At 38.8% G+C, this 17,500-nt stretch overlaps 1 protein-coding gene across 5 annotated transcripts in view; it reads left to right on the top strand.

The window, feature by feature from the left end:
• The window catches only part of LOC144965633 (regulator of G-protein signaling 9-binding protein-like), a 108,459-nt gene that overhangs the window by 74,164 nt on the left and 16,795 nt on the right, over positions 1–17,500 (top strand). For all 5 annotated transcript variants that reach the window (XM_078901179.1, XM_078901180.1, XM_078901178.1 and 2 more), the window contains 3 exons: positions 1,977–2,332; positions 7,680–7,846; positions 16,593–16,723. In XM_078901179.1, the coding sequence (XP_078757305.1) occupies positions 2,129–2,332; positions 7,680–7,846; positions 16,593–16,723 (502 nt within the window). In that variant the 5' untranslated portion in view covers positions 1,977–2,128. The remainder of the gene's footprint in view (positions 1–1,976; positions 2,333–7,679; positions 7,847–16,592; positions 16,724–17,500) is intronic.

Here is a 17,500-nt window from a genome sequence, read left to right as displayed (position 1 = left end):
CGGACCAACACACAAAACTATGTGTAACCATGAACTTTTATAGTCTGGTTAATAAGTTAAGTGAGAATTACTCATAAACTTGGATGGCAAAAAACAACAACAAAGAGGGACGTCAACTTCGTTCTATCTATAAACTTGTTTTTGAAAGAAGTGCCTTCGTTCAATATATCACTGTGAAAGGATTCTAAAAATAGACATGAGTGGAAGATATTGAGCTGACAGGATGTGAATACAACACTGAATAGAATCTAAAAAGTCCTTAAGCCCAAACTTGCTTAAAAGCACGTGCTTAGTTCTATAATGAGTCTTCAGCCCTCTCCTGTCTCTTGGAGCACCTTTTTATTCAGAACTCAGATAAAGCATGCCATACATTTACACTACCTGTAACTACATGCCAAAAAGTAATTTTATAAATCTGAAAAATGTTTTCTAGCGTTATATATATTATCATCTTTTATGCGTTTTGCCCGTAATTAGAGCTTTTTTTTCTGCCAATAGGCAAAACTGCGTGTTTCCTTGATGTTCACTTCTTTAACTTGCAAAGACCATTCAAGAAAATGTCAGTGGATTACATGTCATTTTGTATGAGCTTTATGTTTATTTATATGATTTGGAATGTGCTATTTCGTCATGTTTTTTACTAAAACATTTACTTTCGCGACAATTTTTATGAAAATGTTGACTGACTGTAGAACATTGAAAGAGTTTGTTTACTGTTCAAGTTCAAGTCTTGCTATCTTTAATTTTTCAAATCATTGTGCTTGAAAAATATTTTTCACATGTATGATATATCCTTTTGGTTTTAAAGTCAAAAACTGTTGTCCATGACTACCGAAAACTTTATTGATATAGTAAGAGACACCCATGATGAATATTTATAAAGTGTCTCTTGTGGTACCTTATAAGTCAATCATGTGTGTTTTCGTTCTTGTCATTATTGTTTTGTCACCAATCAAGGGAAAGAATAAGGCAGCAAATGCATTCACTCAATAATATTATAGCTCTACGAATATTCACGCGGGAACGTTATGGCAACGACAACAAAACGGATTCGGCGGGTTTTAAATATTAGGAGTGAGAACTAAACACGAAAATCGAGATAATTACATCAATATTTTTCTCTTTCTCTCATGAAATCACATATTTAAAAAATGAAGTAGTTGTTTTAATGATGTTTTTCGGTTATAACTCATGTTATCCACCAGCTACACAAAATATACCAACACACAAAGTTGTGTACAACCTTTAACGTTTATAGATTGATTTAATCTAGTGAAAACTAATTGGCCATCTGGCTGTATAAAAACAATAAAGAGCTGAGTGGCGTCAACTTCGTTCCGTCTATAGATAGAATGCCCTTGGCCAAGGAATTCACAACATTGCCATCCGGAAGTATAACGGACCAACACACAAACTCTGTGTAACCATGAACTTTTATAGTCTGGTTAATACAGTTTAGTGAGAACAACTCACAAACGCGGATGGCAAAAACAATAACAAAGGCCTGAGTGACGTCATCTGCATACTATCTATATCATCATGCTAAGACGATGGCATTTTGAATTTCTCTGAGGATGAATGTTGAGTGACGTCAACTTCGTTCCGTCTATAGATAGTATGCGCTTGGATAAGAAGCTCACAACATTGTCTAGCGGAAGTATAGCGGACCAACACACAAAACTCTGGGTAACCATGAAGTTATACAGTCCGGTTGATACGGGTTTAGTGAGAATTGCTCATAAACGCGGATGGCAAAAAGCAATAACAATGAACTGAGTGACGTTAACGTCATACCATCTCTATCATCATGATAAGACGATGGCATTATTTCTGAAGATGAATGCTGAGTGACGTCAACTTCGTTCCGTCTATATCATCATGACAAAGCGATGGCATTTTATCTGAGGATGAATGAAGGCGATACCAAGTTATTTTACTTTATATAATATAATTTTATTATTTCGTTTGCTCGACAGGTCACGTTACCAACTATGATTTCTACGTCACAGGCAAGTCAAAACACGATCTCACTTCACAATGATGTAAGAAAGAGAATTTACTGATTGCACTGAAACACCAGCGTTCCGCTACGTACCTTAAGTTTTGTCCTTCTTTATACCAAACCACAATGCCCTTAGACGGTGCTAAAAACGTATGCAGCTCCAACGAAGCGTTTGTCAACAGGGAGGATAACACGATTGTCCAAGAAAACGATCAAAATGACCAGTCCACCAACTGCAACAGTCCAGCTCAGATTGCGATTATTCAAACTCAGGCCATGGCCGCGTTAGAGGATTCCAGATCCCCTCCTTCCAAACAAGAATGTACTAAGGTATGTACAACGCACTATCACTACCATCATGAGGACCATTATTAATATTATCGTTATCATCATCTTCATCATATCATCATCGTCATCATCATCATCATCATCATCATCATCATCATTTGTGCGGCTATGTGGTCTTGTGGTATGACACTCGCTTTCGGATCAGACGGTTCTGAGTTCTCGCTCGGTGCATAGTTGAGTCCTTGGAAAAGGCTCTTTACTCACATTCTCTCACCGTACTCAGGTGGACAATGAGTACCTGGCCGTTAACAGCGTTGTCTCTGTCATGATAAAATGTAATATCGCCTAACAGGCGTCATGTCTCGTGCTACATGTTACGTGCTGCTGTGGTCAGGGACCCTTTGTAAAGCACTTTGAGCACATGTAGTGGATATCATCATCATCATCATTATCATCATCATCATCATCATCATCGTCATCATCATCATCATCATCATCATCATCATCATTGTCGTCGTCATCTTCATCAAACTATATCCCATGACTCTCTCTCTCTCTCTCCTCTCTCTCTCTCTCTCTCTCTCTCTCTCTCTCTCTCTCTCTCTCTCTCTCTCTCTCTCTCTCTCTCTGAGTCGATTCTAAAGTCTCGGAGTTTAAGAATTATTTTCCCAATTTTGTGGCCAAAATGTAAGAAAGGCGTTGTTTTTTTCTTCTCGGTGTATGTCAATGTGATCAAGATAATGTAAAAAGAAATGTATCAGATCTCACAACTGTACCTTTTACGACTTGATCATCCCTCAAACTTCTCTTTGTTTTTGGTTTTGTTTTGATACATTTTCAACAAAACTCTTTACGATCATCCAAATTAAAACATAAACTAGAGTTAATTACAAAATCAAAACAAATCAAAAGAAAAACATTTTACAAATTATTTTTTTTTCTTTTTAAATTAAAAAAAGGAGAAAAAAAGAAAAACATTGATACGCCACAAACAAGTACATAAACGCCCTCCCCAGTCCGTCCCTCCTTCCCTTGGCATTAATCCCATTGTCAATGCAAACATGATAAATTAACCATTATAAAGCTCTTTACACTACATTGTTCCAAACCGTTGTCGCATTTCATATCCATGACAACCAAACAGTAAACAAGTCATTGGAGGAGCTCTCTGTTGTTCTTAACAAAAGGGGGCAGTAAACAAATAGATTAGGGCCATTTTAATTACGGTTTATTCTGTGGGAGAGGTTGAGTGAGTGATCCAAACATGATTTAAGTCTATTTCAGTTAATTGTTCCAGGATTGATGCGTTGTTGTCGTGTCACTTAGATCTGAAAGAGTGTGCATGAAACTGTCAGACAAAGCAGGAAAGAAAAATAGAAGAAAAAATCAGCCTCGAGGCATGCTGACTTTTGGGGTGTTTTTTTTTTATTTGCGCCTTGTGTGACTCTTTTTCATATAGATAGTTCGAAGTTGACGTCACCCAGGTCTTCGTTATTGTTTTTTTTTTTTTTTTGCCCTCCGCGTTTATGAGAAAGTCTCACTAAACTGTATTAATCAGACTATAAACGATCATGGTTACACATAGTTTTGTGTGTCGGTCCGTTATACTTCCGGATGGCAATGTTGTGAGCTTCTTAGCCAAGCGCATACTATCTATACATACCTTTTCTGATTTTTACTTTACTCCAGTGCCTGTTTTCTAATGTGTCATTTTGATATAACATCTGTTGGGTACCCTTTAGTGTTTTCTACATATACAATATCATAGATGTAAAATAGAAATTTGAGTTTTAATAAAACGCAATATCAAATGTAATTCACGAACTTTACAAAGCCAACAAACTTTATTTTATCAGATATTTAGCAAAGAAGAGGCGCTTAAAAGGCAACTTTAAATCCATGAAATCAAAATTTGGTCCCTTTTGCCTGCTGGATAAATGAATGAATCACTTTGATGCGCATTAAACATGGCACATCATGAAAATGCGCTCTATAAATGTGAACATAATTTATTCAGCTACATGTATATCTATATTTAATTCCGGGATGGTTTCATGGTTTTATAAACATTTTTATATTCAGGGACCTTGGAGAATGAAAGCGGGTTGAATTGAGCTTTAAATTGAGCTTCTATATAGAGCAATATCCACTAAACGTGCTCAAAGCGTTTTACAAAGGGTCCCTAACCAACAGCAACACGTAACATAAAGAACGAGACATGACACCTGTTAGACGATAATACATTTTTTTTTTCCGACAGAGACAACGCTATTAACGGCCAGGTACTCATTTTACACCTGATTACGGTGACAGAATGTGAGTAAAGAGCCTTTTCCATGGACTCAACTATGCGCCGAACTAGGCTTGAGCCCAGGACCTTCCGATCCGAAAGCGAGTGTCATACCACTAGACCACATAGCTGCACAATTAAAGGTTAATTGATGTTATTAAAAACAAAGAGAAACCAGGTTGTTTTCAACGTTGACAGATTTATTCTTCAAGTATAATTTTTCGTGAATAAGTCAAACTTGTTTATTTGATAATTCCATTATTTTCTCACCCTCATCTCTGATGGCTTTCAAAGATTCTGGAAAAGTAAACTGTTATATTCTCGTAAACTTGTGGGCGAAATACAGTTGAGTGTTATCGATCTGCAATTTCCTTGCCTCTGTTTTCATTCTCTCGGGACTGGAAATTCTCAACTATTGACTTTTAGAAATTCCAACACATTTTTATGCATAGACCTCATTCAACCTCCCCCCCCCCCCCCCCCCCACCCTTTTTTCCAACCCCTCAACCCCCGACTACTGACTCCCTCATCTCAAAAGGTAGTGACGTATTCTTTTAATTCTTTTCTTTAAAGCTTCAACTTTTATGTAGAGCAATATCCATAACACATTCTCAAATTGCTTCTTAACGGGTCCCAAGCCAATAGCAACACAACATGTAAGACTTAACATGGCGCCTGTAAGGCGATTTGCTGATTTTTTGTTCGACAGAGACAATGCTGCTAACGGCCGGAGGATAATTTTTTTTTTTACTTGAAAGGAGTGAGGAGATATGTCTCCATGGACTTGGCTCAGATCAACCAAGAGCGTAACTCGAACCAGGGACCTTCAGGCTGAAGGCGATTACCATACCACCAGATCACAAATTTGCTTTATTTTTTATACCATAATATTTAATTCAACCAATCATTTCCTGGATTCTAGATAGTATGCGCTTGGCTAAGAAGCTCACAACATTGTCATCCGGAAGTATAACGGATTAACACTCAAAACTATGTGTAACCTTGAATGTTTATAGACTGGTTAATACAGTTTAGCGAGAATTACTCATAAACGCGGATGGCAAAAAACAATAACAAAGACCTGAGTGACGTCAACTTCATTCTATCTATAACTGCAAATCGAACATAGTTGAAACAGCGATGCACTTCGGGTTGTAATGAAGCTCGAATCGCATCCCTTTTATTGTTCTCTGTGAAAACCTAATTATACCTAAGAAGTTATATCTAAAAGATTAATTTGTTTTTCACAATTGCTTTATTCATCCTACCAACAAGCTGTCCAGCAATCTTCCATATCTATCACCACCTTTGGCTTGATGTATATTCTCACCCAAGTCAATTCGGACAATACTATTAAGTGCGTTACGCAAAGACCAAACACCAAGACCCAAATTTATTTTTTTTTTTTTTTGTTGGTTTGTTTGTTTTGTTTTGCTTTGTTTTGTTTTGTTTGTTTGTTTTTTTTTTGGGGGGGGGTGTTTTTTGTTTTGTTTTTTGTTTTGGTTGTTTGTTTTGTTTTTGTTTTGTTTTTGTTTTTTTTTGGGGGGTTGTTGTTTTTTTTTACCATTGTATGGCCACGTTCAGCATCGCTTGACTTTTTTACAAGTCAAGACCTCATGCAGTATATCCATCTATATATAATATATAATAATAATAATAATAATAATGATAATAATAATATCTTTATTGTCCATGGAGGCAATTTTTCATTTGGTTACAGCATATAGATAATATACGCAACACACACACACACACACACACACACACACACACACACACACACATATCTACATCTTGTTCTGATTTCTCTACCAACTACTTTTATGCTTTTCTTTTTTTTTTTAAGTTATATCAAAATTATTTGATAAAATCAAATCGATTGAATCCAATCAACACTCGAATCACGCTCCTCCTTTACTTTTCAAACTATATTTTATTATATTATTTATATGAATATAACCTCAAACCTAGGTGTTTTCATCAACAGAGCAGTAAAAGAGATAAGACTCAGGTAATTTTTTTTTAAACTTGAGCTTTTATATAGCGCAATATCCACTAAACGTGCTCAAAGCGCTTTACATATGGTCCCTGACCAACAGCAACACATAACAAGTTGAACGAGATATGACGCCTTTTCGGCGATATTACCTTTTTTTCGGACAGAGACAACGCTGTTAACGGCCAGGTACTCATTTTACACATGAGTACGGTGAGAGAATGTGAGGAAAGAGCCTTTTCCAAGGACTCAACCCAGGACCTTCCGATCCGAAAGCCCTGACCACATAGCCGCACAATAAGGTTTAAACGAAGCAACAGTCGCATTGCCTTTACTACTCTTTTGGTGAGAGATTTTAGGTCAGTAGTTACTGTAAACAAATGTAGAAATTCCACCAAACTGAAACGGACTTTTCCTCTTGTGAATTTTTCACATCAAGAACATTAAGAAATCAAAATTTACATAATAATTTAGGCCCTAGAAACAAAAGAATTTGCCTGTATTAATAGCTGCTCGTTGTGTTCAAAATTGCAACACATTCTTTTAACCACTTTGAGACCTTTTTTAAAGATGCCCTGCAGACAGTCAGCAATATATTTCTTAATTCTATTTTTGTTTTTTTAGATTATCAATATCGACAGTAATAATGCTTAATTGGTCTGAGTCAGAACACGAAGAAGGAAGAATGACGGGAGGAGTAGAAGGAGGAGAAGGATGAAGATGAGGAGGAGGAGGACGAGGAGGAGGAGGAGGAAGAGGATGATGATGATGATGATGAGGAGGAGGAGGAGGAGGAGGAGGAGAAGAAGAAGAAGAAGAAGAAGAAGAAGAAGAAGAAGAAGAAGAAGAAGAAGAAGAAGAAGAAGAAGAAAATCTGTTTTATTTATGTTGATTACTGATTTCTGAGATCTCTGAGGGATGGGTGAAATGTCAATGCTATTTAATCGCCTAGGATATTGGTGTCATTTTATAGGAAACAACATCGAATTTCGTCCCTGACAATATGCATATTTTTCAACCAAACAATTTTTTTTAATGCCACGATTGTTTAACTTCCTCTCACATGATATTTACTAGTTTACTCAACTTTATTAAATCCACAGCTTGTTCTAAGTCTGAGTCGAGAGGTGGCTGTGTACTGCTTCCTAAGCATGGGAATTGGGGGCATGTCTGACTGCGTTAGTCTCAGAAATGAACTACGGTGTCTTAGCAGCAGAGTCTATGATCTTATAATGTTATGCAAACGTCGGCTTATGCCACTCCTTTTGAGGTAAGTAAAAATCCTTATGAACAATGCACTGCATATTGACGCCTTCTATTGTGATAGTTTTAGTAATTGGAAAATATTCTTTGTTCAAACTATTTCACTCGGGTGTTAAATGAATACCTGAACCTTAACAGCTTTGTCTCTGTCAGGAAAAAGTGTAATATCGCCTTAAAGGCGCAATGTCTTGTCCTATATATGTTAAATGTTGCTGTTGGCTAGGGATCCCTTGTTAAGCGATTTGAGCAAGCTTAGTGGATATTGCACTATACAAATGCTCAATTTATTTTTTATTGCCTGTAAGTACAGCATGGTTATGTCCCTTGAAACAAAAAGTTCACAGAGCATAAAGCTTGCCCTTCAGAACCATAAGACCCATGGCACCGGAGTTTGTCCCGGTTTCTATAGTGTTAAACGAACGATAACGATTGCTTGCTACACCTTTAGATATGACACTAGTCTATTGCAAAGTTCTTTTCGCCAGATCTAACAGACCCAACTACCCAATCACTGCTGGGTGGACTGGGGGGGGGAGGGGGGGGGGAGTCGGAAAAAAATCACCATTTCAGCTGGGATGGATCTTGGTCTCCTCTGCGTGTGAAGCGTGTGCTCCACGGGAGCCCCAGCACCAAAAACAGCAGCCGCCTCTTATGGTTCACACTACTATGTTATAACGATCGACCCAATCAGCAAAGTCCGGTCCACATTCGTGCACCGTCGCGAACCCGCCGGGTAGCATCGTCACAACACACCTTTCGACTATATGCTCTGCCGTCTCGGGTTCTTGCCCACAGCGTGGACATATTGGACAGGTAGTAAGACCCCACCGATGTAACGCACTTGCCGTTAGGCAGCTCCTCGACCGAAGCCGATTCGCAGCCACCCAATGTCTCCTCTTACTGGTATCAAAGCCTGGCAACTTCTCACCAAGCTTAGAGGAGTGTAGGTCCCCGCCCCCACGAGGGATTGAATTCGTCCAAACCGACTTCCATCTCGTATGTGCAGCTCTGTCCGTAGTTAGGGATTCTGCGTACAAGGGTTGCCGGGACTTATTTCGGCTCGAAACGGGGCACCGTCCATTATGCGCACCAGAGGGGTATCCCCATTCCCTCTCTCTTTGATCTTACTCAGCCAGTTTCCCGTAATCGTCTCCCTCCGGACATCGGGGGACTGGATCGCTGTCATTATCGGGCCCCATTCTCTAGGAGTTGTTGCTAGCGTTCCTGACACTATGTGCATCGACTTGCGAAGTTTTACATCCACCTTCTCAACGTTTCTGCTTCTACCCCACACTGGAGCGCAGTACTCCGCGGTGGAATAGCATAGTGCCAAGGCGGACGTTCTCAGGAGCGCTTGGCTAGCGCCCCAAGTCGATCCCGCCAGCTTCCTCAGAAGACTATTCCGCTTCTCTATCTTCCGGACAACCCCTTCGAGATGCACCCGATAGGTAAGGCTGCGATCCAACTTCACCCCTAGATATTTTGGATGCGGCTCATATGGGAATGGCTGGTCCCCGACTAGGACATTCAGTTTGCGGGTGTGCCAAGCACTGCATAGGGGAAATGCAGTGTTCATCTTCAGGTACCACTTGTTGAAGTAGGATTTGAGTCTGGTGACGTCCTCGCTGAGTACGCTCTCGAGACGGGTCCACACTTTACTCTGAGTAACGAGTGCCCAGTCGTCCGCGTATCCCAGCCTCAGGGAGGAAGTGTTCGTCATATTGCTAATGTAAACCTTAAACAACATTGGCGCAAGTACCGACCCCTGAGGGACCCCATTCTTTAATTTCCTTACTTTGCTCGTGGCGTCTCTCAGCGCGACGTGGAATTGCCTTTCCCCTAAGATTGAAGAGAACAATTTCAAGGTATTTTTGCACCTTATGATTTTTGCAAGTTTGAGCATCAACCCTTCGCACCAGACCGTATCGTACGCCGCTGATAGGTCTAGAAAGACAGCACCTGTTTGCTGTTTTCTCTCGAACCCGTGCTCAATATGCTCTGTAAGGGCAATGACCTGCTCCGTGTGCACCTCCCTTCCCTGAAGCCCGCCTGCTCGGGTGGCAGGGCAGCGTCTAGGACCGGCCCCCATCGGTTTAATAGAACACGCTCCAACAATTTGTAAAGACAGCTCAGCAGCGAGATGGGTCTGTAGCTGTCTGCCTCCTTTGCCGGTTTCCCTGGCTTCAGGATGGCAACTATCTTCGCATGCTTCCACACTTGTGGAAGCTTTCCTTTTGCAAGGACGTCGGACATTGCCTCTGCCAGCCAGGCCCGTGCCCTGCGGCCCAGATGCGTCACCATATCGGGATATACACCATCTATCCCTGCTGCTTTGCCGTTCTTCACATCGCACCCACTTCTCGGGGACTGAACGGGGCCGTCCAGTCCGACTCCTCCGCAAGTAACGAGTCCAAAATCGTACTGTACGTCCTTCGGACACCGCGCTCAAAAGCCTGATTAGGGACCCGTTTGCTACGGCTCTTAATGTTCTTGGCACCTAAGGCGTCTCTCTGATGTCACGTGTTGGTTAGGGACACTTTGCAAAGCGCTTTGAGCACATTCAGCAGATATCGCGCTATAGATAACGAAGTTGACGTCACTAGGGTCTTTGTTATTATTTTATTGCCATCCGCGTTTATGAGTAATTTTCACTTAACTGTATTATCCGGACTATAAAATTTAATGGTTATACAGAGTTTTGTGTGTTGGTCCGTTATACTTCCGGATGGCAATGTTGTGAGCTTATTAGCCAAGCGCATACTATCTATAGAAAAGCTTACTTTTTAAAGATTGAGAAGTCTTTGAGTCTTTGTGACGTGTTCACGGACTGGCGGTACGCTGTATTTCACAAATTGTTCATATCAGAATTATTTCAAACATTGTATTCATAAGCACATGTGGTTTTTACCCGTTATGGAAATAATCACTCGCTTTCGGATCGGACGGTCCTGGGTTCGAGCCTCGCTCGACGCATAGTTGAGTCCTTGGAAAAGACTCTTTTCTCACATTCTCTCACCGTACTCATGTTAAAATGAGTACCTGGCCGTTAACAGCGTTGTCTCTGTCCGAAAAAATTGTAATATCGCCTAACAGGCGTCCTGTTTCGTTCTACCTGTCACGTGCTGCTGTTGGTCAGGGACCCCTTGTAAAGCGCTTTGAGCACATTTAGTGGATATTGCCCTATATAAAAGCTCAATATATAATCAGAATCCACGGCATTCAGCGTCACCATCTAGATTCAGATGTGAATGTGTAGCAGGCTGCAGGCAGTGACGAGAAATTGTGTGAGTGTATATATAGAATGGACGCCTCACAGGCGACTGGTACTGCATGAGATTGAAATATGGCTCCATATGCTTTATATCCATATTCATATTTACTTATATTTAATTTGTTACATCTTAAAAACGCGGCTTATCTTCCAACTCTCTAAGTGATTTCTATGGGTTTTACTAAAGTTTCGGAATTTCCAATTTTTTAATTATTTTTTTTTTTTACTCTGAAAAAAAAAAACAAGTACATTTAAGATTTTGGCCAAGGAAAAACTCGTCCTTCATTTACTTTCATATTATCGATCGACTGAAATTACCCTTATCTTGGGAGAAAAATAAAACGTCTCTGGAACTTCCGTGAAATAAGTTTTGTGTGTTGGTTACGTTTTGTCCGGCTGGCGAAATGTTTTGAGCTTTTTGGCCAATTGCATAGCATCAGTAATAGCCATTTATGTCTCTCAGACAAGAAGAGGATTGATTAATCACTTTGTACGTACCAGCATATAATTCTAAAGAAAGCTACGGCATTGAATTCTCGACTGATCCGATTAGATGGCATAAACGCTGTAATTTAATTCTCAATAATGAATACACGTAGACGGCCATTATTCGTGGTTTCCATGGAAACCAGATTGATTATAATTAAAGACGATTGGAATATCTTATGTCAAAGAGTTCAAAGCACCCTCTTTGTTTAGGGCAAAAAGTGCGGGTGCGTGGTCTTGTGGTATGACAATCGCTTTCGGATCGGAAGGTCCTCGCTCGGCGCATAGTTAAGTCCTTGGAAAAACGCTTTTTACTCACATTTTCTCATCGTACTCAGGTGTAAAATGAGTACCTGGCCGTCAACAGCGTTGTCTCTGTCGAAAAATAAATTGGAATATCGCCTAACAAGCGTCATGTCTCGTTCTACATGTTATGTGTTGCTGTTGTTCAGGGACCCTTTGTAAAGCGCTTTGAACACGTTTAGTGGATATTGCGCGACATAAAAGATAAAGTTTTATATAGAAGCTCAAGTTTAGGACAAAAAGTGTGTGTGGGGGGGGGGGGTGGTTATTATTGAATGAAATTTGACCCATCCGCGTAATCTTGTTCTGTCTGTCGACCTCTTGATAAAAATTCAATTTTGAGTGTAATAAAAATTAACATTAGGATTTTAGGGTTCCTTATTTTAGTAAGGTAGAAACGTTATGACTTCACACCTTCTACTCTCCTGGTACCAAACTCATTGAAAGTGTATATGTAACGAATCGTTTTGAAGGCTAGGAATGAAAATATTAGATATTGAATCAAAAGGTGGCATAACTATTGTAGAAGCATAATGTAAAAGAGCGAAGATGGAAGACCTTTATTGACGAAGAGTATTTCTTTAGACTAGAAAAAAAGATGCCATCATCACCCTGAAACCAAAAAAGAGTCGCACAAGGTATGTTGTATCCAGTCCTCCGGAAGAATGGTTCTACACTTCTAATGAGATTGGAACCAGCTCTAGATGACTGCTTTCATAAGATTTTGGTTGAATGCTTTATCATTTCAGCTATTTCGATATCTCTAGATATGTTATAACATTAACCCACCACTTCAAATCTGTGGCTATGTGGTCTAGTGGTATGACACTCGCTTTCGGATCGGAAGGTCCTGGGTTCGAGCCTCGCTCAGCGCATAGTTGAGTTCTTGGAAAAGGCTCTTTACTCATATTCTCTCACCGTACTCGCCGTGTTAAAATGAATATCTGGCCGTTAGCAGCGTTGTGTCTATCGGGAAAAAAAATGCAATATCGCATAGCAGGCGTCATGTCTCGTCCTACATGTTACTGTTGCTGTTGGTCAGGGACCCCTTGTAAAGCGCTTTAAGCGCGTTTAGTGGCTAATGCACTATATAAAAGTTCAACTTTTCTTCTTTTTTTTCAAATCGATATCATATGGGGGGGGGGGGGGGGGGGTAAGTTAGATGCTAAAAGCTAAATTGATAGTAAAAACAATTCAGTCGATTTTATATGCTATTTTGCAGAGAATGGTTTCAACTTCTTTAACATAAAAAGAAAAATGTCTTATGTCTTTTCACTTTAACCTTTTGGAAAACGAGCTTTTGTAGAGCGTAATTTTCTCTAAAATTGCACAAAATGCCAACAGCAACACTTTACATAGTACGAGACATGAGGCCTCTTCGGCGATATTATATTTTATAGATAGAGATAACACTGTTAACGGTCAAGTACTCATTTTACACCTGAGTACGGTGAGAGAATGTGCATAAAATGTCTTCTACAAGGACTCAAATATACGCCCGTCAGAGCGAAGCTCGAACCCAGGACCTTCCGTTTGAAGACGGTGGGTGACAAATTTAGGTCTTTAAGATTTTCCAAGACGAGAGAACGTCACAAACAATCAATAACTTATTTGCAACATGAAAAAAACTCTCAAGACAGCTACAACTTAATTAAGATTGACTGATCCGATTAGCGTGTGTAAATGCTGCAATTGAATTCTGGATGAATAATACAGGAACCAGCGGTCTAGTTCATCGTTGCCATGGACGCAAGATTGATTCAGTTTGAAAACCAGTGGAATATTGTTGGCCGTTTTGTTTGTTGTATTTTTGTTTTGTTTTTTATTGGGTGGGGGGTTCTTTTTCTTTTTTTTTCCTCTTTTTTTTCTCTATTTTTGGGTTTTGTTTGGTCTGTTATGTTGGGGGGGGGGGGGGGGGGGGGGGGGGGGGTTCGATGTAGTTTTTTTTGTTTGTTTGTTTGCTTTGTTTGGGTTTTTTTTTTTTTGTTTTTTTTTTTTTGTTTCCTTGTTTTATTTTTTTTTCTTTTGTTTTTGTTTTTTTAGTCTGTTGGTTTGTTTGTTTGGTTTTCTTTGTTTTTTTGGGGTTTTTTTTTTTTGTTTTGTTTTGTTGTTTTTGTCTTATTATTATTATTTATTATTATTATTATTATTATTATTATTATTATTATTATTATTATTATTATTATTATTATTATTATTATTATTATTATTATTATTATTATCATTATTATTATTATTATTATTATTATTATTATTATTATTATTATTATTATTATTATTATTATTATTATTATTAATTAGGAAGTTGCTGTTTCGTGAGATACAATGAAAATACATTTGAATGACACTTATCGATTAGTGAAATTATCACTAAATTTAGAACACGCTCTTGAGAGTATAAGTTTCTCCTTATGAAATGATCCTATTATTACATCTATATTATTATATTATATACCACTGATATAAGCGTGTCCCTGAATCACCCGGCTTAAAATTTAACCCTTGAGATATAGAGTGACCTGGACCGGACATTAGACTCTTTAACCGACTGATCGTGGAGAAAATAATTAACTACAGTGCAAGCAGGAAAATTGTATTCCTGTGGGAGTTCGTGTAGACTGTCAATGATAATGGATGGTAACTTGGGAAATGGAGATAAGGAACAAACGCGTATTGTAAAAAAAAAAACTGATTCCAATCTCCTTGGAAGTGTGAAACCAGTCCTCTGGAGGACTGGATATATAATATATATATATATATATATATATATATATATATATATATATATATATATATATATACATATATATATATATATATATATATATATATATATATATAGTGCAACTGATCGTCTGGTTTTATAGTGAGTGCATCTTATTTTAGAGGCAGTTAATTAAAAGATCATCCATCCTTGCTCTCTTACGTCCCGTAATCCTTATAATCTGCCTATACATTTTGCAACTAAAATAGTTATACCGCCTTATGATTCAGTATGGAACCTATTCATTATTAGTCCTCCGAAGGATTGATTATATTATTTTCTACACTTCCAAGGAGTTTGGAACCAAAGAGTAGAAATTGTGACGTCACGACTTCTCCATTCTATTGTCGGTTGATGTAACGCTTTGTCGATGTTTATATAGCACAATATCCATTTTCCTTGCTCAAAGACTAGGAGTCTTTACATTTTTGTTGTATTTTCCCTTTGCACACAAATTTCTTCAGACGACGTGCATTTATTCGCAGGTCTGATAACCCAATTCCTTATGGGCTCATTGCTGTTATGGAAATCTAATAAAAATGGCGCAAATATTGTCCGTTACAACAATGTTAAATTAGGTCCATAAGTGGGCTTGGATGTCAGAACTGCATATATATAGGTCTTCAGACATACAGAAAAATTATGTGATTTGTCTTGAATTGAAATTTTATCAATCTGGGTTAATCATTAACTCAAGTTGGAAAACATTATATCTAGAAGTTTTATATAGTTTGTTTCTTTACATTTGTTGAATTGTTTAAACTATTTAAACCTCGCGAGGTCCCATGATTGAGAGTTTTTGCCAAGATGAGGGTAGATAATTTAAATCAATCTGTATTCGAAGGACAATATTTCTGGCCACATTTTGAACTACGTGTTTTCCAGGGTACGTCAATTAATCGGTTAATATATAGAGAAGAACAAAAGCATTATTATGACATCAGCAGACTGTAACCTATTGGCCAGTTCCCATCTATGATCATTGATATTCGACACGAACCGGACTCCCATAGGGATACACGTTTGCCATTTCAATTGCTAATATTATAGTAATTGTTTTCATCATGTCCGGGTCATCGAGTGCAATGTCTTCTCCAAGGTAATCCTTGTCCCACCGGGTCAAACGTAATGGGACTCGCTTGTGTCGCTTTTTTTAACGTTACATCAACATCAACCATGATAAAATTTCGGCTCTTTGATCTTTGTGGTTCAAATTAACCTTATGAAAACAAAGAACAGTCAAATCTCGATGATCAGATTATTGCCTTTTTTGAGAAATTGGTTCGAATTAAGGAGGCTAGAAAGGCGCTGGGTTCGAGCCTCGCTCAGCGCATAGTTAAGTGCCGTACTCGGGTGTAAAATGAGTTCCTGGCTGTTAACAGCGTTGTATCTGTCGAAAAAAATTGTAATATTGCCTAACAGGCGTCATGTCTCGTGTTGCTGTTGGTCAGAGGCCATTTTTAAAGCGAATTGAGCGCTTTTAGTGGCCATTGCTCTTTATATAAAAAAGGCTCAAGCTCAAGGACGGATTTGGATGATCAAATCATCACACGTAACAGCAATACTGCCTTTCTCTGACAAAAAGCCTTATTACATTTTGGTCAAAAACACTTACTTAATAGATTAATCGATTAAATTTCGTCAAACTAGTCAGAGAAGTTTCAATTTTAGTTTCTTGACATGTTGAGTTAGTGATTCATTTCAAAGAAGTTTCGACAGGTTAAATAATTGTTGACAAATTGAGATATTGATTCTTTTCAAAGAAGATTCGACAGGTTTAAGAAATTTTGAATTGATTCAATTTTTTTCTTTTTCCCTTTCCCTCCCTCCCTCTCCCCCCCCCCCCCCCCCCCCTCTCTCTCTCTCTCTCTCTCTCTCTCTCTCTCTCTCTCTCTCTCTCCCACTCCTCCCACTCTCCCTCTACCACAGTAAACGAGTTAAAGAAGAAGAGCGAATGGAACTGGAACGCCTTTATAGAATATTTTTTGGCTGTGTGGAGATGCTTCAGGCGGAGTTCATCCGAGCCATCACTCTACAGTCGCTCTTTCCACTGTGGGATTGTAAGTAGTCTTTTTCTATACTTTACATTGCTTTATTTAATTTATTTCTATTGCAGTAAGACGTGACCTACCACATCGAATGCAGTGGCGAGGTGGTCGAGTGGTTAGCCCCCTCCTTACCAGCCATTTCCAGAATTTTCCCTGCACCATCAGGCAAAAATATATAGATTTTTCTTACTCAAACAGAAAAGCAACACATACATTCTAAACATAATATTGTTCAACAAAATGAGCTCTACAACACAGTGTCAAGTTTTTATATGTATAACAAAAACTTTTCTTTAAATTTTGTGATATAAAGAAGAAACACGAATGAGAAAACTGTTGATTTCATCATAACGAATGTATGTGATGATTTCCCTATTGTTGGTAAAGAAATGATTAAGGCATTGCATTGTGATCCGGAAGGTCTGAGGTTCGAGCCCCGCTTCAGGCACTTTCGTTATTGTTTCCTTGGGCAAGATTATAACCCCCCCCCCCCCCCCCCCCCCCCCCCCCCCCCCATTGTGCTCACTTGGACAATATTCAAGTTGATATCAAACATTATTCCCTCATGGAATACCTAGTCGACGGTATATTATGATGTCTTGGCGGAAGGGCGTGATTTGTTTTTTACTTCCTCGTATCAGTCGCCTGTGTTAATATAACGGGATCTGAAAAAGTGTGTATGAAACAGTACCAGAGAAAACAAGAAAGAAAAATGTGCAAGAAATCAGGAGGTAATCAGGAGGTCTGAGGTTTGATCGCAGTCGAAGAAAACTGATTTTTGGGGATGTT

The sequence above is a fragment of the Berghia stephanieae genome, chromosome 2, assembly GCF_034508935.2.
Source record: "Berghia stephanieae isolate SIO BIC M18660-M18661 chromosome 2, UCSD_Bste_1.3, whole genome shotgun sequence".
Lineage (NCBI taxonomy): Eukaryota > Metazoa > Mollusca > Gastropoda > Nudibranchia > Aeolidiidae > Berghia > Berghia stephanieae.
The sequence above is the reverse complement of the archived record's forward strand: the minus strand, read 5'-3'. Positions and strand labels throughout refer to the sequence as shown.